The sequence below is a fragment of the Anas acuta genome, chromosome Z, assembly GCF_963932015.1.
Source record: "Anas acuta chromosome Z, bAnaAcu1.1, whole genome shotgun sequence".
Taxonomy (NCBI): domain Eukaryota; kingdom Metazoa; phylum Chordata; class Aves; order Anseriformes; family Anatidae; genus Anas; species Anas acuta.
This window is the reverse complement of record NC_089017.1, coordinates 32216735-32242723: the sequence shown is the minus strand read 5'-3', so window position 1 is coordinate 32242723 and position 25989 is coordinate 32216735. Positions and strand designations below refer to the sequence as shown.

The following is a 25989-nucleotide window of genomic DNA, read 5'->3' as shown; positions in this document are numbered from 1 at the left end:
ACTGTAGAATCATAGAATTATAGAATGGTTTGGGCTGGAAGGCACCTTTAAAGATCATCTAGTTCCAATCTCCCCTGCCATGGGCAGGGACACCTCCCACTAGATCAGGTTGCTCAAAGCCCCATCCAACCTGGCCTCAAACATTTCCAGGGATAGGGCATCCGCAGCTTCTCTGAGCAACTTGTTCCATTATCTAACCATCCTCACAGTAAAGAATTCTTTCATTTCATCTACTCTGAAGCTTTCTTTTAGTTTGTCCCATCACTACACACCCTGGTAGAGTCCTTCACAATCCTTCCACAGTCCCTCTATAAGTGGCACTATTGGATACCCCTGGAGCCTTCTTTTCTCCAGGCTGAACAACCCCAACCCTCTGAGTGTCTCTTCATAGGAGATGTTCTCCATCTCCTTGATCATCTTTGTGCCCCTCCTCTGGACCTGCTCTTGCAAGTCTATGTCTTTCTTACGCTGGGAGTCCCACAGCTGAATGCACCCAGGTGGGGTCTCAAAATAGTGTTATAGAGGTGGAGAATTGTCTCTTTTGACCTGCTGGCCACTCTTCTTTTGATGTAGTTGAGAATAGGACTGGCTTTTTCAGTTGATCAACTAAATAATAAACACATTTGCAAGATGGATTAAAACTGGTCTTTTAATCCATCCAATGTTGTATTTCAACATGCATTGGCTTCTGATTTCCATTCACTAAATCCCTACTGCATTCAGTCTGGATTGCTTTAAAAACAACAACAACAACAACCAGAAGGGCTTATTTCTGTTTCTTTTTTATGAGAATTCCATCCAAGACAGCAGTACTTCTTTTAAGATGAGTAGAAGTCTTGAGATTTGAACTGTTTTGTGCTAGGAACTCCTGAGGGAAAAAAAAATATAATAATAATAATAAACAAGAACCATCAAATCTTTACCCTGGTTTCACTTTAAAACTGAAGCCTAGCATTAATCTATTCCAGAACAAGTCACTGCTACCATAGAGCATCCTTAATATATCATTCTGACCTATGACATTTCTTCTGCAACCGAATAGGAACCAAAAAAAAAAAAAGCTTTCATTTTTGGATCCAAACCAGACTCTAACTACAGAGGATAGTTTTAGAAATGCGTATTTGACCCCAGCCCCCTCACCATGCAAAGGTTCTGACATTCAAGAGCCTGCTTTTGTCCCATTTACAACAAGCTCATGCCCACATGCAGAAACACATACAGTGAGAAATAGATACTTCCTTAATTGCAATAACATTGCAGTATTTGTTATTGTGAAACATATCCCAGGATTTAAAAAGTTTTGGCAAGACTTTGTGACTGTATTATCATTTTGTTGGAACTATCTGAAATTCAAACAATGCTTTTCAAGTAGCATAAAATAGAGTGTTTTTTCCCCCAGCTCAGTTCCAAAATTCTATATTTTTGTATTTTTCCACTTGTTGCCCAGGAAAGCCAAATACCCTGTAAGGCATTTCACAGCAGCTGTCACTCATTAGCTAAGGAGAAGTCACACTAATGCACCAGCAGTAGCAGCACTGACAGCAGGGCTTGCACTCTTACACTACTAGTGCCTGCTTATTCAGAATCCTTGGATCCACACATTTTTCTATGCATTGTAGCAGATAAATTGGGAGGAAAAGGGCTGAAAAAGTTATCTGCTCCACTTTTGCAGAATCATGAACATAGATAACCTCAAATGGGTGACTGGGACTCGGGAAATACAACTTGACCTGGCAGAGCTCTGCTGTAGACTCCATGGTGAAACTGAAAAAGAGGAAGACAAACTAAGTGCCTCGACCTCTGTGGAGCTCAGGAATCAACTTTAACCCAAATAAAAGCACTAGTTTTAACTAAATTATTTTGGCAACTTAGGCTGAGCAAATGGTTCCAATAAAATCCAGCTCTCTTTAAACCTCTGTTGCTTTTGGAAGAAGGAGAAGAAAAAGATTTAGATTAAATCACAACATCCAAACCTGAACTCAAAAGGGGGTTTGCACACCGCTGCTGGCAAGGCTAAAACAGTTTTTTTACTATTGCACGTGGCAATATTTAGTATAATATTACACTATTATCCTTCACTGTTGCCAAGAGTAACAATTATAGTATGGTTTTTCATAGATGAATTACTCTGATCAGACTGAGTTCCTTAAGGAATTGTATCATAATTTTGTTGATGGCAAGATCCATATTTCTTCCAGGGCATGTTCTTAACAAGAGAAGGGGTGGAAGATTTTTTCTAAATTAACTAAAGCAAAGGCAGTCACAAGAAACAATCTGCCTTTCTTCTATGCATCTGGAAAATAAAGAAAAAAAAATGAAAAGAAAGAGAGGGACTGGCGTGCTCCTTTAGAAAGAAGAGCTGAAAGGGTAAAAACAACAAAAACTTGGAAGAACCTCTCTCTCAACAAAGGGTCAGCAAGAGCTGGTAGTTGAAAGTGGGTCAGCATGCTTTTCAGTGGGCTGTTTTGCTGGGCTGCATGGCAACACTGTCCCTCGCTGTAGTCCTTTGCAGTGTTTCTCCATTGCAGAACACACAGGAGCAATCATTATTGGTTGCAAGATTTCTTGTTTTTTATATCTTACATTCATAAAGAGAAAGATTAATTCATGAAAAGCACTTGAGCCAGCCTGTTGATTTGTTAAAGCAATGCCCATTTTTTGTTTAGTTTTCTGGCAAGTAAACAGCATTCATTAAATGCATGTCAATTGAATTAAGCCAGAAACGTGTAAGAATTTTTTGTTTTTTTTTTTTTTAATTGTTTTGCTGCCAGCATGCATGCATCTTTACTCAGGAACCTATTACCTAACAGTCTCAAGAAGAAACACTTGGATACTTACTTTGGAATATTCTCTGTTCTAGTCAGTTGTATGTAATATTTGTCACTAGATAGAGACACATAATGGTCCATTTCACTTCAAAATCAGATTTAATTTTTATAACTAATACAGTTAATTAATTGATTATATGGAAAAAAAAATAGAGAATATCTGTTTTTGTGAAGATACCAAAATAGTTGGTCTGGTTTTGCTATGGCAGATCGATATGCAAAGGCTCCTTGTTGTGTCTATTGTTTGGTCAACAACAGAGCACACAAATGCATTCATAAAAAGGGAATGCTATGTTAATGCCAACTTGTCTCTAGGTTGAAAGATACAGAATGAAACACTGCAATTCTATGAACAATGATCAAATCATCCGAACAGTTCTTTATATATAAGCGAAGCTCCAAGTACTGTCAAATACTGTCTCTGGGGAAAAAGACCATTTGGAGTGAAGGAATAGCACTAATTTGCAGGGAGATTTTTAGAGAACATCCTTCACTCTTCTTGGCTCTGAAGTATGGATAATAACATTTCAGTACAGTGAAATAAAATGCTACTGAAAGATAAAGGAAAATCAAAACTCTAGACCCTTTTTTTTTTTTTTTCATTTTGGGCCATTCTCCAGCCTAGTGGAGTTACTCTCCTACAGAAACTGAATTATTCCTGTGCCAGGGAGTGACAGACTCTAGCAGAGATAAGTCTCATCCATTTAGATTGACCAAAGTTTCTGCTGCTTTAGGAAAGAAGTGGTCACTTAATGGTTTATGGACTTCTAATATAATTGTTTAATTATAAATTTTAATAAAACTAGTCATCATTCTTGTTGTGAGCAGGGCACTACCAGTTCTGTGAATGAGGAAGAGATGAGTCTATCTGTGTTCCTATGACTGGCCAGATTTAAATTGTTGTAGGGTGATGAGTAACCAAGCTGAAATTCAGATACGTGTGAGAAAGTATTCACAACAGTATGCATATTTCAGAGAAGACAAGCTATTCATAAATACCCTGCTACATATTTTAAATATTTTTTTTTATTATGTTTTCAAATCATTGTTAGAAACTGGCTTAAGACTTCGAAAAACAGAAAGCATTTCACGAGCTGGTATGTCAACCAATTAAAGCTGTTCATCTATCAAAAGGCCTTCAGTCTTACAGCTGCCAGCTGACATTTACATACAGCATTAGTAGCCAATATCAACTCCTACGCAGCCATAACACCCATACATATGGTGCATGGAGCATGCAGAACATGGGCTTTGAGTTTGGCTGCTGTAAGAGCCCAGTTTGGGGTAGTTTGGCAATTGGCAACAAACACATGAAATTGCATTGATCTTACTTTGTAGGAATGAAGAAGACTATATCCTATGCAAGCTAGACTAATGATTTCTTGTTTGTTGTTTTTTTTTTTAATCTTTCAAAAGATAAAGCTGATATTTTCAGATTAACAGATTAGAGTGCTGTCAGCAAATTATCTGCTCAACCTGTTGAGAAGCATGGGCAAATGCAAACTCTCTCACATGTGACACGTTTCTATTGCTCTCCCAGGGCAAGAGGCACTTGGCTCAAAGCACTTGTTTCCTCACCAGGAATACCCTTAGCACCTTGTCTTCTGACCACCTGCTCCTCTCCAGAGGCCCATGGCTTCATTGCCAAGCCACGACACAGACATATTTCTGCAACTATCCACCACACAGGGAATCCCGTTAAGTCAGATTTTGCATCCAAATGCATTAGTTCTTGAAAAAAGCTCCAGCTTAGTACTGCCATTTTCTAAACTACTAGTGTAAAGGTAACATCAAAAGAACCTGGCACCTAGAGCACTATTTACCAGTCATTAAGCCACAGGATTTGAATATTGTTGAAATTATATTTAAATGTAAACAAAGATATAACATACCATTTACAGAGGGTTCCACAAACCAGTATCTTGAATAGGGAGCTGAGAGCAAGAGTTCTGGAAAAGCAAATGTATGTGCAGAAAGACTATCCAGCCGTATCTTACATGTACATGACCTAGTCTTCAGCAAAGGCAGATGTAAAGTCCGAGAGAAAGGCTAGCACTCACCTACATAGACTGGCATTAGTATTGCATTAGTTGAACTGTTTACATTCATCTGAATGCTTTTTGACATGCTTGGGGGTTGTTTGTAGTCAGGACACCATTTAGTTTAGCAACAGGGAATTCAAATTAATAGATAGTCTAACAGTGAGCAGAAGTGTCACCCCAGCAGACAGAATATGTATGATAGAAAAAGGTCTGTGCCCTCAAGAATCCCACAGCCATCTTTAAATATCACTGGAATCATGAGGTCAATACCATAAAGTTTATCATCACTTCTAACAAAGACCATTGATGTAGTTAGAGAAGACATGGGGTGGTGGGATTTGGAAATGACAACGGTTGAGGAAAAAGAGCATAAAAACATGCTTCTTTTTTTTTTTTTTTTTTTTAGCAGCAGCAAGTTTAAAATGATTCGTGCTTTTTATTTTATGGTCACTGCAGCTTTTAATGATGGCTTTTGTTTCCTTTCCACATGTAATAGTTCAGCTGGCAGCTACAAATAATGTTTTTGAAAATGTAATATTAAAATTGCAGTAGGAATGTTTCAGTATTTCATATGTTAAACACAAACAAATAGCAGTGTATCCAAACTATGCTGGTCTTAAGTGAGACCTAAAAGACCTCTTTGGGATTTAGGGAAGGTAGTTGGAAAATATATTGGATTCTGCATCCTCAGTCATAGTTGTTGGATATATTATTTTTTACCTAGCACAAAGTGAGATCCACCCAATGTTGCTTTCAGTTGAAAGATGTGTAAGATCAGAAATATATCTCTATAGTTCCAGAGATGGAAAAGTACAAAGTAGGAGAGGGAAGCTCTGAGAGAAGCCAGGGAGGTGTCATAACTTCTCCCAGCCTCAAACTCTTCATTGTCAAAGCTTCTCATTACTCATCCGCTCTGAAGCACTATGTTCCCTGCTGGCTCTGAAAAGCAAGGAAAGGAACTGTGAATTTAAAATAGAATATAATCAGAAACTTCAGGCCTGTGGTGGGATACATAAAGAAAAAGTAGATTGACATTTTGTGTTACAGTTGGTTGCTTTCCTGGAATCCAATATTGTGAGTCCAATTTACACCTATTTTAAAATGTAAATGAAATGGTTCTAAATCAGGAGTAACAGCAGGCAAAAGGCAAAATTAGGATTTAAATTTCTATTATAATAGCACTCAGAATTGTCACAAATCCATGATCAGCTCAACAGAGAAAGAATTTTAAAAGATAGTACCTCTGCTGAACAACTGACAGACTTGATGTCCATCTGTCCTAGAAACAAAGCTACATATATTTACAATTACTATACTCTGCAATTATTAATATTCCAGACATTGCAAAGTGGACTGTCAGCACTAACAGGATATATACGATAGGAATTACAACTTTTGACATTATTTTCTTTCAGCAAGCCCAACTCAGACCTTTAGCAAAACTCCAAAAAGGTTTGGGGGACAGGGAGGTAGAGAGAATAGAGGAAAAAAGTCTTGCCATATGGACTCATAACCTAAGAGTCTACCACTTAATTTGAAGTATAGATTTCCATTTTACAGTCCTAAGAAATAAGAGCCAGGACCTATGAATGTAATAAGTGAATGATAAACTGATACAATTCTTCAGAGTAGAACACATATACAATGAAGACTGCATTTTAAAAGAAAAACCCTAAAAGTTATATGCAGTTGCATGAACCATTTACATGCTAATTGTTGAAGTAGAACATCTGTGAGGATGTTCCTGGTAGTCGTGTAGCTGCATTTGTAGTACGTCCATAGCAGTGGTAAGCATCTTATGCATGGGGTAGTTCTATCTTTGTTTAAGAACAACACTTGCCTTTGGGATCACCAAAGCTCTTCATTGCTGTTGCATTACTTCAGTGTTCTGCTATAACTATAAACTAACAGTTATTTATTATCAGAGTGTCTGATACTGAAGTAGAGACACTCAACCTACCACATATTTCTATGGGGACCATGTGAAGTCTGCTTAGCAAATTAGTATTTTCGCTGCTTTGGGGTGAAGTTAGTGTTGTTCAAGTTAGAAAAATCACCATCATTGTTATTAAATAATTTGCAATATACTTCAATAAAACTCTGCACATTTGTATGTGTCCTTTCTCTGCTGAAATCTGCTACAGCCCTACGCATAGTCAGGAATGAGTTTGAGTCTAAATGTCCCTCTGGAGCACCAATACTTCAGAACAGACACAACCTCTGTGCAAGACAGAACAAGGAAGATGTTCTGCACCATGTGTCTGATACACCTGGCAGCACAGAATTGCTGTCTTTGTGTCTCCTGCTAACAGTCTGTCAGCATTTCCTCTTACAGTCTCTTTACCTCGTCTGTCATCATCTGTTCTGAAATATAGCCTAGCATAGCAGCTCTTACTAAAATGTGTTTTTATTGTTTGATAGAGTAAAATAACATTTGGCTGCTTTTATTAAGTTCCTGGGGAATCCTAAATGTACCTCTGAGGGTAAATTTGCTCCTAATAAAGGAAACTAATACATTTTCTTAAAAAGTATTCCATAGTGCAGTCCCGAACTAATTTGTTTTGTTTAAAGAAAACTTGCAAGCTGCCATGTTTTGCAAATGGATCTTCATGCCTTTCAGAAGAAAACACAACATAATAAAAGACTGAGTTAGAAATACATAGTTTCTTTTACTGTAGGTGATCCCTAGCCAACTTTATTTCAGCAAACTTTTTTTCCCCCTTCTAAACACACATAATCCTTAGATTTATTCTATTCACATAAGCTGGCACATTTTAGGCAATATAAATGAATGTCTTCAGTAGAGGCTTTATGATTTATGACCGAATGTTGATCGGAGAAGAAGCAGCTTGTCTGTCTTAGGTATCACCAGTCAGTTTTCCTCTTCTGTCACAACCCTGCTCCTTTAGAGCCAGAGAATTAAACCAGTCTTCCTGGTCACTGCTGAGGTTTTCAGCAAAGTACACAGGTACTTTGACACACGGGAAAATGTCTGCATGTGCAGGGCACAGTAGATACCATGTGCTCTGAGCACAGCATTAACATGATCTAGCCATATCTAAGCAAACTCTGAGAAGTGAATCAGATACTCGCCTGGGCCTTGCTATATGCAGGGGAGAACCTGGCAGGGCCATGCTGGGTACCCAGGGGTGCTCAGTGCTGACCACTGACTGTGAGATGGCTGAATCCCAAGACTAGAGAACTCTGCCTTGACATTGCTAACACTCATGAGAAAGGGTGGTAACATTTGAGTGGTACTTGCTGTAAGTATTACTAAAGGCTGACTGTGGTGCCCCAAAAGTGCCGTTTGCTCTTAGTCCTCTTTGTCAACCAGTAGCTATGCTTAATAACAACATATTTTAAATTCCTGAAGTAGATAAATACTGCCAAAGTCTGAATACTAATGTGATCTTAGATTTAATTCCTTGATACTTTAAGGTTGTATATTTTAGGTCTGGTTTTTGTGTCAGCAGTCTCAGCAGGTGAGGTACTGTCAGATTTTCATACAGAAACAAAGGTACACTGGCTGCAGGAGGTTTAGCTTCTACTAGCTGTTCCACTAGTGCTCCTGGGAGGTCCATAATTTACTTATCAGTGAATAGGAGCTTTCAATCAGACAAATCTGTAAAATCTAGAGGAGTGATTATGCTATTTGTTTTCTGTTTTTGTTTTTTTTGGGGGGGGAGTGGGGGCAGCAAATCAATTGTCAAGTTGATTCACAGTTACTATATTATTGGAAGAATCATTTGTATGGATACAAAAATCAGTAACTGACATGAACACAACTAGGAGATAAATCAACATATTCTGCTATCCTCTGTCTAGAAACAGAGACTCCTCAGTTTCTCGTTGTGCATCTTTGTAGCTACTACATTTAAGACAAATTTATTGGATAATTTTCTGTCCTTTAAATCCTCCTGTAGTATGATTGTAAGATTAAGAACTCAATTTTCTTCCATCCCTGCTGAGTCTTTAAAGATTCCTGGACTTAAGGGAATCATACGGGAAAGGGGGATTGGGTTTGTTATTTGTTTTGTCCTTATGTAGAAAAATTTGAGGTTTGCTTTTCTATAAAATATAAAATTTCAAATCTTGTACTTAATGTAAAAAGCATGAGGGATTTGATTTTATAACAAAGAGTTAAAAAAAAATGTTCTTGTACTTTTGTGTTACTGGCTTGCAAAGCAGTAATATGTTTCAGAAATCACATCTAGTTATTGCAGATTACTGGTCATAGGTTGACACAAAACAGGGAATTTAGAGTTAAGGATATGGCTGAAACAAGATGAATTCTCATGCTCTCTTAGTTAATACAAGACAAAACAACATGAAAATAGTTTAAGTATTGTCCTGTTGTTGCATTTCTCCTTTCTTGTCCATTAGTATTATTCAGACTCTTTTCTGCTTGCAATGTAAAGCGTTCTAATATACTAAGCAAACAACAGAAAGTTAAAGTAATATAGAATTACAGCTTTATATCTGCAAATAAAGTATCAAACATAAAAGAAATGCTACTGTATGCTGACTTGAGTATTTATATGATGAAAATAACATAAGATAACATAACATATATGATGAAAATAAAATAAGAGTCTCAAATCTTCTAGTCTTGCTAAGCAACATTTAAGAAAATCAAAGTGTAAGGGACATACTCGTATTTTGCAGCTTTTTTTTTTTTTTTTTTTGATGAGTCTGAAGCATAAATTTATGCTACCTAAAGTAGCATAAATGAACAGACCATAATTCAACAGCTAAAACAGCTAAATCTAGCTTAGGACAGCTGCTTATCCTCATTTGAAAAACTGAAGTTATGGACATTTCAGAATCATTAAGTACTTGATGTGTGTGTAAGAAATGCTTATATTTCCAATGCTGCTTTCATCGTATAGAAAATTAAAGGACAAAATTATAGTGGGAAGAAAATATTCTAAAGTGTTTTTCATCACATGAGAAAAATAGCAAGGAAGGCTTAGCATCTAAGCTACTGATGAGACATCTTGATGACAGGCAATGAAACTCCAGCCTAACAAATCAGGTTTAGCTACACTGAAGCACTGGAAGTGCTGTATTATCAGTGTCTGGGTCCAGATTTCCTGCAGTCTGCATGATGCTGCGTTATGATTTATCAGCTCCAGCCATTCATATTTCTCTCAGTCAAGTCAAGTGGGATACACATTCTGCCTTTAGATTTGGGGGTAGCTTTGCATCTTCTTTGTACACAAATAAGAAAGTTATTGAATTTTCAATAACAGATTCAGACAAAAACAAAGGGATAATGAAAAGCTGGGGAAGTCTATCCAGCAGATGAGCAGGCCTTGGTTTCATGCTGCACTAAGAGAGGAACTGCTCTAGGGATAAATAAACAGACTTTAGCTCTGGGAAATGTTATTTTCTGTAATGATAAGAAGAGTAAAGAGATAGCTAAAACTCAATATTTACTTTGTGTTCCAGGAGTTTCTCTGAAACTAGTTCTGCATCTGTAAAGCTCTGTGCATGACTGTGATTTTGCGAAAATAGAAATAGGTCAGTTTGTATTGCTGTGTGAGTAGAGAGAGGATTCAAGAATAGTTCTGCCCATCGATACCTTGAGCACCAGATCACAGTTCTCAGCCCTCAACACGAGAAAAGAGCTGTTTCTTAATCATCAGCTTACATTACACCAGTTTCACATTCCAATGCCATCTCTAAAAGCAAAATATCTTCTTGCAGAACAGCCTTGTACCCCCTCTAACATGGTCAATGATTCCTAGCAACAAACAAGCCTAGTACTAAATCACAGCAGTGATAATGTAGACCACTTAAGCGCAAGGTCCTGGGGCATTTTGCACTTGCAGTCACCTTATCTCATTCTGCAGTCATCAGTACCTTTCAAATACGGCTTTCCTATCAGTGTTAATAGAAGCGAGCTCAGTACCATTTGCATACAAATCAATGGCTGTTCCAGTTGCTTACCAGAAGACATTTATGGCCCTTTGTAGACCATCAAGGTCATTTTTTCCCTCTGGGAGAGGCACCCTGGCATTGAGTTCACAGAAGTACCATCACATACACAGATGAAGGGGTGCAATTTGAAGGCAGTAAGAGACAAAATCTGCTTTTTTCTCTGAGACACAGGGGATCAGCTACTTTTCTTAACTCTGTAATGGTTTCTTAAATTGCTATTATTTAGTCTTTGAAAATGATGGGCCTCTCCTGGTACCTGCAGCTGCTAACCAACCCACTGGATCAAGGGCTTTGAAGTGCAAACATTGCAGACAGCCAAATGTTAGCTGTCTGGAAGCTTCTGCCATGGAAGGCTTTAGGAGCACCCCTGACTGTCAGGATGTTTTGATTTGAATTGGAAGGCCTTTCAAGGAAAAAAAAAAAAAAAGCCAGCAGGTGCAGAACTTTTTACTCCTACCTCTGTTCTCATTAAAGAGAGTTTAGGCATTGAAGGTCATAATTGTCATGGACAATTAACACATCTCTATAACTTTGGGTGAAAAAAAATATCTCATGAATGAAAAATGAACACAACTATCTTGAAAGTAATTTTTAGGGTTAGAAAGATAGAAAGTTCACTCACTAGATTTTGTTTTTATTTTTTTAATGTGCATATTAGGGCTAAAGGGGCATTTCTAGTGTTTGCTGGCTTAAAAGCCTCTTTAAATTTTAGTCAAAAGCTCACTGTCTGTCATGGTGGCATTGTTAGGTGCTTTTCTGACCTCATTTCTGGGTGAGCAAAGGGAATTAAAGAGATGTTTGTCTCTTCTTTCAGGTCAACATATTGGTTGAACACACAGTGACTTACAGCACTACAGACATCCGAAGCACTGAAGTAGATTGTTTCCTTTCAGGAATTAAAAATGCATTTTCTATGTACTAGCTCAAAGGTTCCTTCCATTCATAAAAATTTAAACCCTCACTGTCAAAAAGTAGTACTATTCGGAGCAACTGTGTACTGTTACAGACCATGAGTTAATACTCTTTCTCCTCCCACTGTTCTTCTGAGCAGACAATGACTATTAACTAAAATTTTAAAAAACAATAGATGCAGTCTACGAATAGACAAGTGACTCCATAGATAAACATGCAGATGCAGTTTTTACAAGATGTTTATAAGCAAGGTGATTTCCATCTCAGAAACCCTCTTCACAGTACAGTTTCTCTAAGCCTTCCTCGCCCTTTTTCTGGATACCTCCATACACGTGTAAAAATACGGTATCTTTTTCCCTGTCAATTGGTTTGTGGTGTACATTAAAGAGAATTCAGAATTCTGAAGGAAAGCTGAATTTAATTACTTTCATATATTTTAGTAATTGTGATTCATTTCTGAAAATTGTATCTGTCTCCTTTGGCAGAAGAGCTGTGCTCAGTTCTTTCAGAATGAACATTTCCATGCTATTTGCATTTCAGTTTGGGAATGAGGGAAAAAGGAGATGGGAAAAAAAAAAAAAAAAAAAAAAAGGTTCATTACACAGTCATTGCACCTTATAGGATTTTCCATTTTCCATTGAGGAACCCTCTTTGGCTGGTAGTTCCAAACCATATTAGATGCTGCCATATTTGGAAGATGGGATCATTAAGCACTGATTATTTTAATGCTTTGAACTGTTACTTGTTTGACAAGGTTGGGGTTTTTTTGGAGAGAGTCCTATGATTTCTGGTTTGGCAATAAATGGAGGCTGCTTTCAGAAAGCCTCTGCAAAGTGCACTTGGAAAGACTTGCACCATGCCTTGTCACATTACTGATTAAAATAGTACTTAGGATTTTCTGAGGGTTTTCTGGTAGCACTGTGGAAGCAAGTAAAACTGATGTATTTATACAGTGGTATTTGTGATCTAAACTCCTTCCTCTGGTAGCTTTTCTTCTTTCACCTCCTCCCATCAGGACTTTACCAAGAGCACCAAAGTGTTACAAAAAAAATCAACACGGTTAGCAGCTCTTTCTAATTCATCAACATCCATTTGCAAGCTTCTGTTTTGATTGGACAAGCAACAAAACAAACATGCAAACAAACAAAACACAGCTGATTCAGTAAGTGAAAATTCTTAGTCTTTGTGAGTTTCTGGAATGCCTGAAACAGTTACATGAAGTTAAGTACTCATAAAAATTAGAAAGAAGTTAGAGATACAGGATTGGCACAAGCCTATAGGAAATGTCTTGTCTTGTTGCTGAAAAGTTCAGTCCTTTGTATCCTAAAAAGCTGATGGTTTAAAGCATTTTGCTTCTTTTAGTAGAGGGCATTCAGGCACTAAAGACATTAAGTTTCTTGCAAGGGAACCATTGATGGTTCTCCATAGCATGAAGGAAGGGTAGGTAGAGGTGAGATAGTAACATCTAGGAATGAGTATTAACAGAGTGCTAATGGAGTGCCCAGTACCACTGTGTGTGCAGTGCATGCAGTAGGTAATATCAGAGGTCAGCAACAATGTCAACAGCTGTCTCCAGCAGTAACTTCACAGTCTTTCATCTGCAGATGTAAAAAGGAGGTAGAGGGAGGAATCTTCCTGACATAAGCATTACATATGAACAAGATTACCTTTAAAACACTGGACTTCAGATGCCATGTTTCTCACCCTCATCATGCAGGCAACTTTAGGGAAACGTCGGGTCTTGCTGGTTGGCAGGACAGTGGGAAGCATACTGCATACTGGAATAGGAGACCATCCGCATGCTGCTTACACACAAGAAAGTTAAGAGCGTACCACATCTATAAAAGTCAGTCTGATCCTTCTTAATTACATTGTCTCAGTTATCTTCAATATTTACGTGCATGCATGTGCTTGCTATTTGAGTAACAAAAATAGCTCTCCTCACCTTCTTTACTCCTTTCAGCATTACATTATATAAGAGATCTGGGCTGAATTATGGCACATGGGTAACAAACGATCCAAGGCACTTATACTGCCTGGCATTCTGTTGTTCTTGTCCATGCTTTGTGCTGATCATCTGTTGTCTCTCTAATAAAGCAGTGAACAGATTCAGTGAACAAATTAGACAGCCATTATTTTTCCAGGCCAGGAGATTTTTGAGCTTTCTGTGAAGGCAAGGGATAGGTGATAAAGAAGCAGTTCCTTTTAGGATCTGACTCTCTGGAATCAGCCTATGATGAAAATCAAGATTTTATGCTATAGTTGCAACTGTTCTGTTTGTGTCTTGCAGTGAGCCACCTCTATGGATTTGGACTGATGGATGCTGAAGCAATGGTGATAGAGGCAGAAAAGTGGACAACGGTGCCTCCACAGCATGTGTGCGTGGAGAACACAGATCGGCAAATCAAGTAATACCCGCTGCCAAAACTCTTGCTGGCATAAACTTGTGGAAAGAAATTGGGTATAATTTACCCCTCCCTTGCATTGTGTTTAATGTATCATTTTGAAAGCTACACTGGGGATCTCTGTCACCTTCACAGGTCTCAGGTCATTTGTCTATAAAGGTTGTTCCCCATAGCAATTGGAAAAAAGGCCCTAGTTTAAAGAATGCCCCAAAAGTTGAAGGTACAAAACAAGCCAGGTTGGATGTTGATGAATACTGGTATAGAAGTATAAGAATGTCTAAGAAGAAGAATGTCCAATCAAGTGCACTGCAGTCAGATGAGTACAAACTTATCAGATGGGGGTCTGACAAGTAAATACTCTTGTCATTAAAACCTTACATGATAGTATCTCTCTCAATCAGTCTCAAGAGAGCCTGTCTAAAGGCTAAGACTAAATTGCTCTCTGCTTGCTAGGATAGGTTTTCCACAGAACCAGGCTTAAGAGCAAAGTTCTGTAAGTGCACTCTGTGACTACAGAGAGAGCATCAGACACAAGACACATTTCCAAAGCATTAAGGTCATTGTGGATACTTTTTGTTTTACAAATATACATGACAACCTTGACCCATAACTGATATAGTCTGCAAGGACACTGTGCCAATTTAAACCAGCTGAGTCTGATGCTGGTTGCCCACTGTTTGCTACAGTTAACATGTAATACTTGCTATTACGTAAGCAAGGACTATGGCTATGCCAGGCATTTCCTGGGGCTTAACAAGCAGCTGTGATCCCATGACAATCCCAACAACTCTCAGCTGGCCACTAATCCTCAAAAATGCTCTGTCCCAAAGGCTTATTCCTTTTACAGGTTTTTTACAATCCTCTTTTAACATGTGGGCATATCAGCATAGCCCTTAACAGAAAGCCGGGCAGTTGCCAGGAGCTGCAGTAAAATTACACTGTGGTGTGTTTCTGTTGGGAAATAAGTGTTAAAACTAAAGACATTCACTACTCTGCAAAAGTGATTGGGTTGTCTTATTCTACAGAATAAGCAAGAAATGCTGATGTTGTTTTATATGCTTACATTATAGAACAATACGACCCGACAGCGTTGTCCGTTCAATTTACAAAGCCACTGGCTGTTCAGATAATCCTAACCACCATGTGATCTACTTGGAGCACGTTGTTGTGCGCATCACCATTACTCACCCTCGACGTGGAGACTTGGCAATTTACCTAACCTCTCCTTCCGGAACTAGGTCACAGCTCTTGGCCAACAGGTACAGTATGACAACGCAACTTCACAGTCCAGTCAGCATGCAGAGCCTGCACTGAGACTGCAGCATCAGCAAAGAATAGTCAAGCCATTACCATAGGATTGCTGACAGACACAGGGTAATCATTTTTTTCAGAGAAAGATGGAGAAAATGAAGTGCAAATGAACTCATATATGTAAACCTCTGTCTTTATTAATAGATGAGTAAGTTGTAAATCTGCTGAAGATCATCATCTTTAAAAAAAAAAGATTTGTCTATTTTCATACCCTTGTGTGGCTTACCAATTATTTAATGGCTGGAAATTTTGAAGAAAATAGTAACAGGCTTAGTGTTACAGAATGAAACTGAAGCTGAATGGATGTGTGCTTCTACTATACTTTTGGCACTTATTATTCATTTCTCTCTTTTCTCATCCTTTCTTCACTAGTAATAAAAATCAGACAGAATGGTAATTTTCTACTCCTATTTTCCTTAAGCTTTGTGAATACAGCTATAACTCCTGGCATCACCAATTTCTTCAGGACTTTTAATAAATAGGAGTTTTCCAGCTTTCAAGACTGCCCCACATTCATATCTATATCATCCCAGCCAAATTTGCCAATACAGTAACTATCAAGCTCTGGAGAACTGCATGTCTTCCTGACCCTCAGTTGTAAAATGACCTATCTCTTGAGAGGAAGGAGCTATTTTTCAGACAGGTGGAGCTCAAACTGATTTGGTTCTGACAAAGATATAAACCCATATTTTCATTAGAGATGAGATTAATTTAAAAGAAAAGATTCACTGAAAATATTCTTCAAACTATAGTCATAAATGTACCAAATAGAGAGCAAGTTGTGCCAGAATTTTGGGGCACTCAAGAATAACTTCTGTGTTTCATTATGAGTGCCATCAGTGCCTTGCTGATAAAACATGAGCATAAATATCTATGTATCTCTCTGCTACCCTGAACAAAAAACTTTGCCTTTTACTAACTGTGCCAAGGCAGACTTCTACCCTCAAAACAGTTATGAATCTGGCTTTTGTTTTTTCTTTGAATAAATTCCTCTTTAGTTTTCTATTCCATTTTTTATGCAACCATTCTTCCATGCTTCAAAATGAGAAAGTCTAAAACTCCTCCACCTAGGTATCCAAACAAAACAATCTTGTGTAAACCCAGTGGTCTTAACACAGCTAACTTTTGGCTCTAGACATTCATGTCTTGCAGTTGACTCACAGCAAGTGGGAGATAAAGACATTCCAGTATTCACAGTTCACCTCTGGTGATGACTGGTATGTGGAATAGGTACAAAGTCTAATTCACTCTCTTTGTAACCTTAGAAAGTAATTTTTCTTTACCTGTGGTAGAAAGATGCAAAGGTATTTATTAAAATACAGTGATGTTCAGCTGTTTCTTACACTAAACTATCAGAAGGCTAACCAGAAAACGAAGAAACCTGAAAGACCTTTTAGTGTTTTGCCATTTTGCAAAAATGAATTGTTAATGACTTGTACTGTCACACCAGAAATTCCTTTCCCATGCAAGATTCAGATGTATACTGACTTGTCAGTCACATGTGGATGAAACAAACTCACAGCTCTGGGGTAATAATATTAAGGAATAAAGGCGTTTTGAAAACTCTAGGTCTGAAATACCTGGAGACTTCAAAAATACCTTTCTTATGGTGAAGTGGAAGAGTTGTTATTTGCTAACATAAGAACGCATTTAATTTTGAGACATTTGATTATTAAAGTATTTATCACGAGGACATCAGAATAGACAAGTACAGGTAGCATGCAGAGATGCATTGGCAGAAGGCAGTCTGGTGGGCTTTATTCTATAGGCAAAGGTCCCAGAGGCTGCTGTACATTGCTACTACCTGACTGAGACACTTTTCTCAGACGTACAAGACCTTTTAATGCACATGTACATGATTAATAGCAGCAATACCAGCTGTTTTTACTGAACCCAGGAAAAACCTCATTGCTTTACCATTACTCATCTGGGTTTAATTTGAAACAGTTTGCTGGTAAAATGTCTTAAAGTGCAAAAGGTATATTTTACATATGTGCACTTCTTCTGCACCAATTCTGGGAGAAGAGTCATTGAGTAGTTTCTGGTGCATTGACGAGCAGGTCCCTCAAGGCAATATCTGGCTTTTTTTTTCTGCATATTTTATCCTTAATGTTGGCATCCCCTGAAATGACTTCAGTAAGAAAACTTGTTAGTCAGAGGCGATGTGGATTCCTTCGCAGGCATTTGGTGGATTACACTGTCACTGGCTTGAGCCTCATGTGCATTCTTCAAAAACTGCATTACAGGGAACATCTGCTTTGTTGTTTGGAAAGTACTAAACATGATTACATTGGATGTACTGCAACAGAGCAAAATACAGGCTTGGAAAGTGCTGGCTGCTGTGAGGATGAGGCTACAGTTAAGTCCAAAGGGGAACAGTATCCCCTTTCTGAAAACAATTGGCCATTGGATTTGGCAGCATTGTTTTCTGAGTGTTTTTGAGACATGCTAAGATCAGTACAAACAGACACTCAGTACAAGGGGCCATGGAGGAGAAGCTAAATACAAAAAGGGCAGAAGAAGCAAACTTGGGGCTCATTTGTCTCCCAGTGAAGTTTCGGTTTGTTTAATTCCTGCCCTTTAAATTTAAAGCAGCTGTTGCCATTCGAACTGCGTAACTGAAATTTTTTAGCCACGTGGTGGCAACTTTCCAGGCCACTAGCTTCCTATGCTTATATGGCACTGACATTAATAATACCTCTGTTCAACAACAAAGGGAAGTATTTTCATGACCATCTTTTTCCTATAATGAAACTTAGATAATCAGTAAATTTTAATAATACCCCTCTCTGCAGAAATCTCTTAGATCAAAAGTGAGGTATTCTTGTCTAATCTTGCTTGCTAGATCACTCCATAAAAAATCTTGGTGAACAGAAGTAGCGGAAACCTTTCTTTATAGGAGGACGTTTTGATTTCTGGACCAGCCCATCTTATATCTTACATCTGAAGTTTACACATTATACCCTAATAACAAAAACAACATCTTATGTATTCAAATGTGAAGAAAAGGGTAGGGTCAACCTTCATACTGAATCTTACTGTTAGAGTAACTGAAAATGACATGCTGGTGATATTAAATCCAGGATGAGCAATCAATAATCCTGTCCTTTGTACAATGTCTACAGGGTGAAGCAGTTCTCAGAAAACTGTCTTGCAACTCTTACACACTATATTTTACTTCATTCAGGTTGTCTACGTCTTTTATCTTAGTTTAGTTTTGATTTGACATCCTACTACCTTTCTACCACCCATTCTTTGAACTCCTGCAATTGCAACATCAATTCATCTGAAAAAATATTAGAATGCTTCTTCTGTTATACCCTGTCAGTGTTAGCATTATATAGGTTAAAGAGCTCTGGGAATACTAGAGACCAATATTTTAGAGATCAATATTTTATTTAAAAAAAATAAAGCTTCTTTTTGTACCAAAGAGGAAAATTACTGTTGATTTGTCCACCTCTGCAAGAACAAGTAATGGGGTTAAATGTGCAAAGCAGTACATGAATGCATCTAAGTGACACTATCCTCTGTGTAAGTCTAATATCCATCCTGGAACATGCTCAAATATAATCGTGGAAGAAAAATTAAGTGCAAATATATCTGAGATTTAGAATGACACTTGCCTTTCTTTCAGACTGAGAGTAGTAAAGAATTAGTCAGACGGTTCTGCAGATTAGGTATATATTAGCTTGTAGAATCCAGTATTTCTAGTTCAGTTTTAGCAGAAAATTGGAATCCATAATTAAAATTTTGAAATAATTTGCTGTAGTAGAAGTGGAATTGAGGACAAATGAGTGAGCACATACTTAGGATCCAGATAAATGCCTTACCTTTTGAGTTTTGTATTAAATGAAGAAGAGAAACTGTGTAAAATATACAAGAGGATGAATGCCTAGGGTTTATGCATTTGCACCCGCTACTATGGTGAGAAAAAATGAATCTTTTCCTACCTATACAAAAACTAGACCAACCTCAATCTTGCTATAATAGCACTTATTGCACTGAGTTTCACTTGGATAAATTGGATTGTGCAATGGAGAGTCAGTCTATACTGATGCCCTTACCCTAATCATTTATCCCTTTCAACCTACCTGACACATCAGGATAGGAAAAGTCCATATAAGGAACCAAGTTCACTCATGCTCTTGAATTAGCATTCCTGCTCACTCTATTTAGAGTGAGGTTTCTGAAGATTTATGTATTAATAGGAAAGCACACACAGCTTTTTAGAAGACATCTATAAGCATCAGGTACACAGCTGTCTGGGTAGTACAGCGTATGGAGCTCAGCAGCATGACAGGTCTTTAGGTCATAACAGAGCACTTCATGATGATATGTGCAGTCCCTGGGGACAAGCTCTCCATAATTAAAGATGATGGCTGCTGTTCTCTCCAGCATCTCAGATGGCAGACATCATACCCTGTTGCTGATACTACTCTTTTACAAACAAGTTCTTCATGACAGCTAAGACAGAGAACTCCATTGCTTCAAAAAAAATAACTGCAATAACAAAACTTGAAGTGTAAATTTAAGAAAAAAATGAATATGTTTTAAATAAATCTTTTGATCTCTTATCCAAAAGTTTTAAGTGAGCATCCCCAACATAGGTAGGTGAGAAAGCTTCTGAGGTACCTGTGTGCCCTCTGACCATTTCTTTTTTATTTTCCTGAATAATTAAATTCAGGTGGGCAGTACCACCTGACTGGCTTTGGTTAAGTCAGTTTGAGCTGTCTGCAGTTCTTCAGGGGTTATATCTCCCAGGGGACAGGTGGTTGAACCATGTGGAGAAGAGCTAGTTCAAGAAGAATAGTTGACCAAAGCCTTTGCAGGTGCACAGCTCAGGAATATGCTCTGTACATTTTTCAAGATACTAACTCACTTTAAATGTTGTGGCCAATTAGACCAGTAGGCAAGGACCGTTGCCTGTCAGGCTGCCAATTTAGTAGGCTGGAGCCCATCATAAACACAGGCTGCTGTTACAGAGAAGAAAATAGCTTTATTTTGCCAGCTACTCTACTGTTCGCAACCCCAGCCATCAGCCAGTGCAGGGTATATGTCTCCTGGCTCTCCTTCTGGTAAGTTGAATATGCATAGCATGGCTGTCAGTCACCATCTGCAGCTGTACATCCTGGGATTAGAAGAAGATCTAGATAATAAAAAGAGACTCTTCTATACATTTTCTACTTTCTGTGCATTTGGGAGATTAGAGATTCTTTGCTAAGTAACTGAAACACTTTTTTTTTTTACTTTTTTTTTTTTTAATGCTAATAGGCTTGAGAGACTAGCTGTGTGTTCCTGATTGTGGAATCTCCTAAAAGTGGCTAATTGTCCCCCATTATGTCTAAAATTTAATTACAGATGAATATTTCTGGTTGAAGTTATATTCTTAAGCAGAAAGGTAATGCAATTTCTAGGCTGAGCTTGTGGTACTAGAAGAGTTCAAGACTCTTAAATTTATTTTAAGGAAACAAGTATTTTACTCTACACTCTGTAAAATATACGTTCTCATATAGACCTACTCATAGTGTGTAATGAGTATGTCAAAAAATTCCTCAGAGGCAAGAGTCATTATCTTTAAATGCAATGCTATTTACCATATGCAGTAGCCTAAAATTAGTTTCTCTGGATATAAACAGTCATGTAATCACAACCACACTAACTTGAATGTCCTCTAGTGAGAAAGGTCACCTGGGCACAACATATCTGTTCTGTTGTGGTTATGTTAACAAGTAAGTTATGAAGAATCAAATGCTGTCACCCACTTTGGTCCTTAAAAGCATGTTTGTTACATACATGTGTGGATATTGCAGACATGAACATGGTGATAAAAATTATTGGATTATTCCAAGTGTCCTGATTAACTAAAATTCTTAATCTACAATAACCAGGAATAGATAAATAACAATTAATCAAACGATGTACTAAAAGTTTACTAGTCCATAAGAAGCTATGTATACATGTAAGTCTGTCCTTACTATGAATTCTGACTTGCCATCAATCTGACAAATAACAGTTAAAATCAATTACCCATCTGGATTGGCTTCAGGCTCCTTAAAAGATATTATTCAATATATATTTCTTTTTGGATAAGAAAAAATAAACCTGAACTTTTTTTTTTTTTTTTTTAATTATTTAAATCATTTTATCATTTAACGCCACTGAAAGGAAAATTCAGGATCTTTTATTTGAGAGTTTAGTGCATAAGCAGAGTGACACAAAAATACTTGAATCATTGAGTTTACACAACTTGCACTTGCAGCTAGCCTCAGAATCACTACCTTTCTACGTTGTTATCTATTTTTTTGATCTGTCTGTAGCTTATTGTCTCATTTACAGACTTATTTTTAGAAATAAAACTCATACATTAAAAGTTTAAACCTTCATAAAATTCAAATCTTTCCCCAAAAAAGGTTAGGGAAGTATTCTTTCCAAAATCTAGTCCACTGTCTATGAAATAATGTTACTGTTTTTCCCTGTTTCCGTGTATGGAGACGTGAAAGCTTACAGTTTCAGCCATAGCATATTTTAGGTAGAAGTGTTTTTTATACATTAGATGAAGTCATAAGGTATTTTTGTCTCTTTCTCTCTGAATGACTTAAAAGAGTGATGCAATCCGATAGTATTTTAAAATATTAAAAGTTGGCATACAGACAACTTTAAACACAAAATACTATGGGAAGTATTGAACTAATTACAGTAAAAAGTGTTTCTATATGTGTGAATGGAAGTTAAATGAATATAGAATCTACAGTATAATTGTGCAGTAGTTACACAATGCTATATATACATATACATATATATATTGAAGTGAGCAGTGGAAATTTGTCCTCATGCTTTTGACAGACCAAAGTTTTCAGCTAGAAGCAAAGTATTTTATTCATATCCCATCCGAATGCTTTTACAAGAGCTTGATGCATACAGTGCTACAAAAGTATTTTACTTTCCCAATGTTTGTCTGCTGAACTTCACAGCCTTTTAGAACAACTAAAGTTTGAAAATTACTTATAAAATAACAATAAAGAGACAAGTGAGTGTAAAATATCCTATTATATTTATAGTCTAATGCTAGGTATTTCTGTATCCTATGGAAAAGGTTTTAAATCCCCTGTATTTTCTACCATAGATATCATTTTAAATGATAAATATTTAAACATTGCTGTCAGCAGTGAAATTTCCACATATTTTAAGGCCATGGTAAAATAGTGACAACTGCATATGCATAAATATATATGCATATACATATATATTTATTTCAAAGGTGAGCTGTGACATTTTAATAAATGCAACAGCTTTGATTATAGCTCCCATCAATAGCTCTGGGGTACCAAGCAGACATACTGTGAGCACTGAATAAAAGTGTAAATTCTCTTGTCTTTCCAAAGCTCTAGTAATAAATTCCAGTTTTAGGCAATAAAATGGCTGCCCAGTCCTCCTTCTCCTTCCCCCTCCAGATCAGTATCACATAGCAGCTTCTGAGCTGGGCCCCTGTATTAGGAAGTATTGTAATCCAGGCCTGAGCTCCACCCCAAGACCCAAGTAATTAAAATATAACCATGTTTTTACATGAAACCATCAACTCTCAGTTTTACCCAAACTCCATCCTGTCAAGTGTTTGGTAATAGATTTGAGAGGTTTTGAGGTTTGAGTCCAATGTCTCCATTACATTTGATTTCCTCACGAGCAGTTGCATGTATTGAATTGCTAATTTGTCTTGTTCACTCAATAGTTTTTATTTTTGTATTAGTTTTTATTTTTATATTTTTTATTGTTTTTAAATCCTTTTTAAGTATTCCAAACCAAAGCCAAAAAAGAATGTTACAGAAATTTTGCAACTTATAAGTTGTTTATATTTATGTCATGCTGTTAAAGCAATGAATATGCACTTTTCCCAATAGATATGCGTCCTATTAAATCACATTAGTGATTTTTTTTTTTTTTTTTTTGTAGTGAATTCTCCTTCCATTCTCTTTCATACTATCTCCTTACAGAATCGCCTCCACTGAAACAATAAGGAAACTCTTGAATGTACTTGAACTATCTGTGAGAAAACCATCATGTGTAACGTTAAGTAAAGACACAGATAAATGAGTGGGCTAATTAGCATATAATTCAAGAATTTGCATATTGGGGCCTAGCACCACAAATAAAATGGTTCACTTAAAATAATATGATTTATTGTAGGCTATTTGATCATTCCATGGAAGGATTCAAAAACTGGGAGTTTATGACTACTCATTGCTGGAGTGAAAAAGCAGCAGGTGACTGGATCTTGGAAATCTGTGACACTCCATCTCAGCTGAGAAATTTCAAGACCCCAGGTATGACTGTAGTCTTTATTTGAGCTCAGTGAACTTAGAGGAATGTTTTCAGTTTCTAATACTGTCTCGACTGCTTTGCGCCTTTTATTTACATCTGTAACATCTGACTATATAAAGACAAGTGTGAAAGCAGAGCTGTGAAGAGAATTATTCTTAATTTATTAGTGTACTCTTCATTTTTATGTTGCTGTTTTTTGCCACTTAAGACATGATTTTCTTATATTCTGAACTTTCTTGTAGTGTCCATAGAGAATTTCATCTTCTCAATGGTAAAATGCCCTCTTTTGCGTTCAGACATGTTGCCTCAAAGTATAAAAAGATAGTTTGAACATTTAGAGCTAGATCATACCAGTTATGAATTCTGCAAGCAGAGAATGACTCCTGTACCAGCTGAAATGTTACAAGAGTCAGTGTTTTAAAGAAAACCAAAACTCTACTAGTCACAGTTTTCAATTAAAAACAAACAAACAAACAAAACAAAACAAAAAAAAAACAACTGCATGAAATTGCAAGTATCAGGTTTGAAAGAAGTTGCAGTATTGTGTAGTGTGATTTTTTTTTAACACTACAGGCATTCTTATTTTAATTTCCACTGCACTGGTCAGTTTCATTTACATATTTCAGTAGAAGCACTTTGAAAGAAATAGAGATTAAGGGAAGAGCTTTCAAAGAGACCCAAGTGAGTAAATGATTATTTCTGTTTGCTGGTTTTGAGAGATGAGTATTTACTTCCATTTGCACCAACTGAAAATTTCAACCTTAAAACCATTCTGAAAGAGATATGTTATATGTAGACAAAAATTGCACTGTTTATGCATGATACTGAGCATAGTTCTTTTAGAAACGCACATCAAAGTAGGTGGAAAGCCTTTCATAAAAACAATCAAAGGGGAAATATCGCTTAAGCAAGTAATGTAGATTAAAACATATGTTAGAGAGATAAATATGACTAATGTATTGGAATTTATTTCCCCTCAATCTACATTTACACTTATTCCAATTGGGCAGCATGTAAGAATGTAATCATATTGCACTGGAAGTGACAAATTCTGCTCTGAAGTATTATATATAGGACTACAATGACATGAGCAATAGAATTAGTTTATAATTCAGTGAACTACAAGGTACATCGCAGCGATGTAAATTCAAAAAGCATTCAGGATTTTCTAATAGATTTGAATTCTGAATTTTAGGACATATATGTTAACTTAAAGTACTTGAAGCCGTGGAAAAATATTTTGGTATATACAAATAAAGAAACATTGACTAAAATGTGAACTGAAGTGCTTAAAAGCTCTTTAAAATAAGAAAGACTGGTGTGATGGGACACATACATACATATATTTGCCTTTTCTAAAAGAATGCTAATTGTGACGATTCTGCTTTGTCCAAAAAAATGCCCATTAATTTTTCTGCAACCAGAAAAGTAGATGGAATATACTTTCTTGGCTGAAGTTTGGTATGTTGAATTGCTCAGACTGAACTGAAGGCTATGTGCAGTTCAATTATTCAAGGTAAACATACCTCTCAGAGGAGTTAGCAGTGCTGGGAGGGCAGCTTGTTCAGGCTCTCCTGCAGCTTAGAAACTCAGTAGAACTATTTCCACTGTGACTTAGAGCAAGCCAGGGCACTGGTGGAATTATAATGTAGAAACATGATGTTGTCCAGTCTCCTTCCTATTCCAAGTGGAACATAGGCCAAACTTAACTGGGTTTGTACAGTTTTCTTTGTACAAAAGTAAACCTTCTCATTTCAATATGATGACAAAATAGAAATGCTGATTTTCTACCTTTAAAAATTCTAACACAGATCATTCTCACCCAACTCCAGTTGAAATCAATGGAATTGAATGAGAATGTTGGTTCTTTGGTTCTGCTCTTCATTAACTGAATTGTATTCTGTTAAATAAAGCAGATAGATAGGCAATCTCTGCTTTTTAAAAAAGTCTCTCTGTTTATCTGGCCATCAAATCAAATTCTTTTATTGCCTAAATTGTCTGCATAATCTGAATTTTTCCAAGATGCTAAACCAGCAGTCACAACCCAATTTTTGTAAAACCTGGTATGTAATACAAGCCACGTATGTCCCTACTGAATACCAGGATAATCAGTGTTATTTTCAAAATAGCTGAGCAGCAAACAGCTTCTTATTAGTCTGTGCTAACTATAACATGGCCAGTATCATCTAAATGTCAGTTATACTCAAGAGGTTAACTTATAAGCCCATCATT

At 37.0% G+C, this 25989-nt stretch overlaps 1 protein-coding gene across 2 annotated transcripts in view; it reads left to right on the top strand.

Moving 5' to 3' along the window:
* The window catches only part of PCSK5 (proprotein convertase subtilisin/kexin type 5), a 255418-nt gene that overhangs the window by 153820 nt on the left and 75609 nt on the right, over positions 1-25989 (top strand). For both annotated transcript variants that reach the window (XM_068667577.1, XM_068667578.1), the window contains exons 11-13: positions 14016-14133; positions 15201-15389; positions 23623-23759. In XM_068667577.1, coding sequence (XP_068523678.1) covers positions 14016-14133; positions 15201-15389; positions 23623-23759 — 444 coding nt within the window. The remainder of the gene's footprint in view (positions 1-14015; positions 14134-15200; positions 15390-23622; positions 23760-25989) is intronic.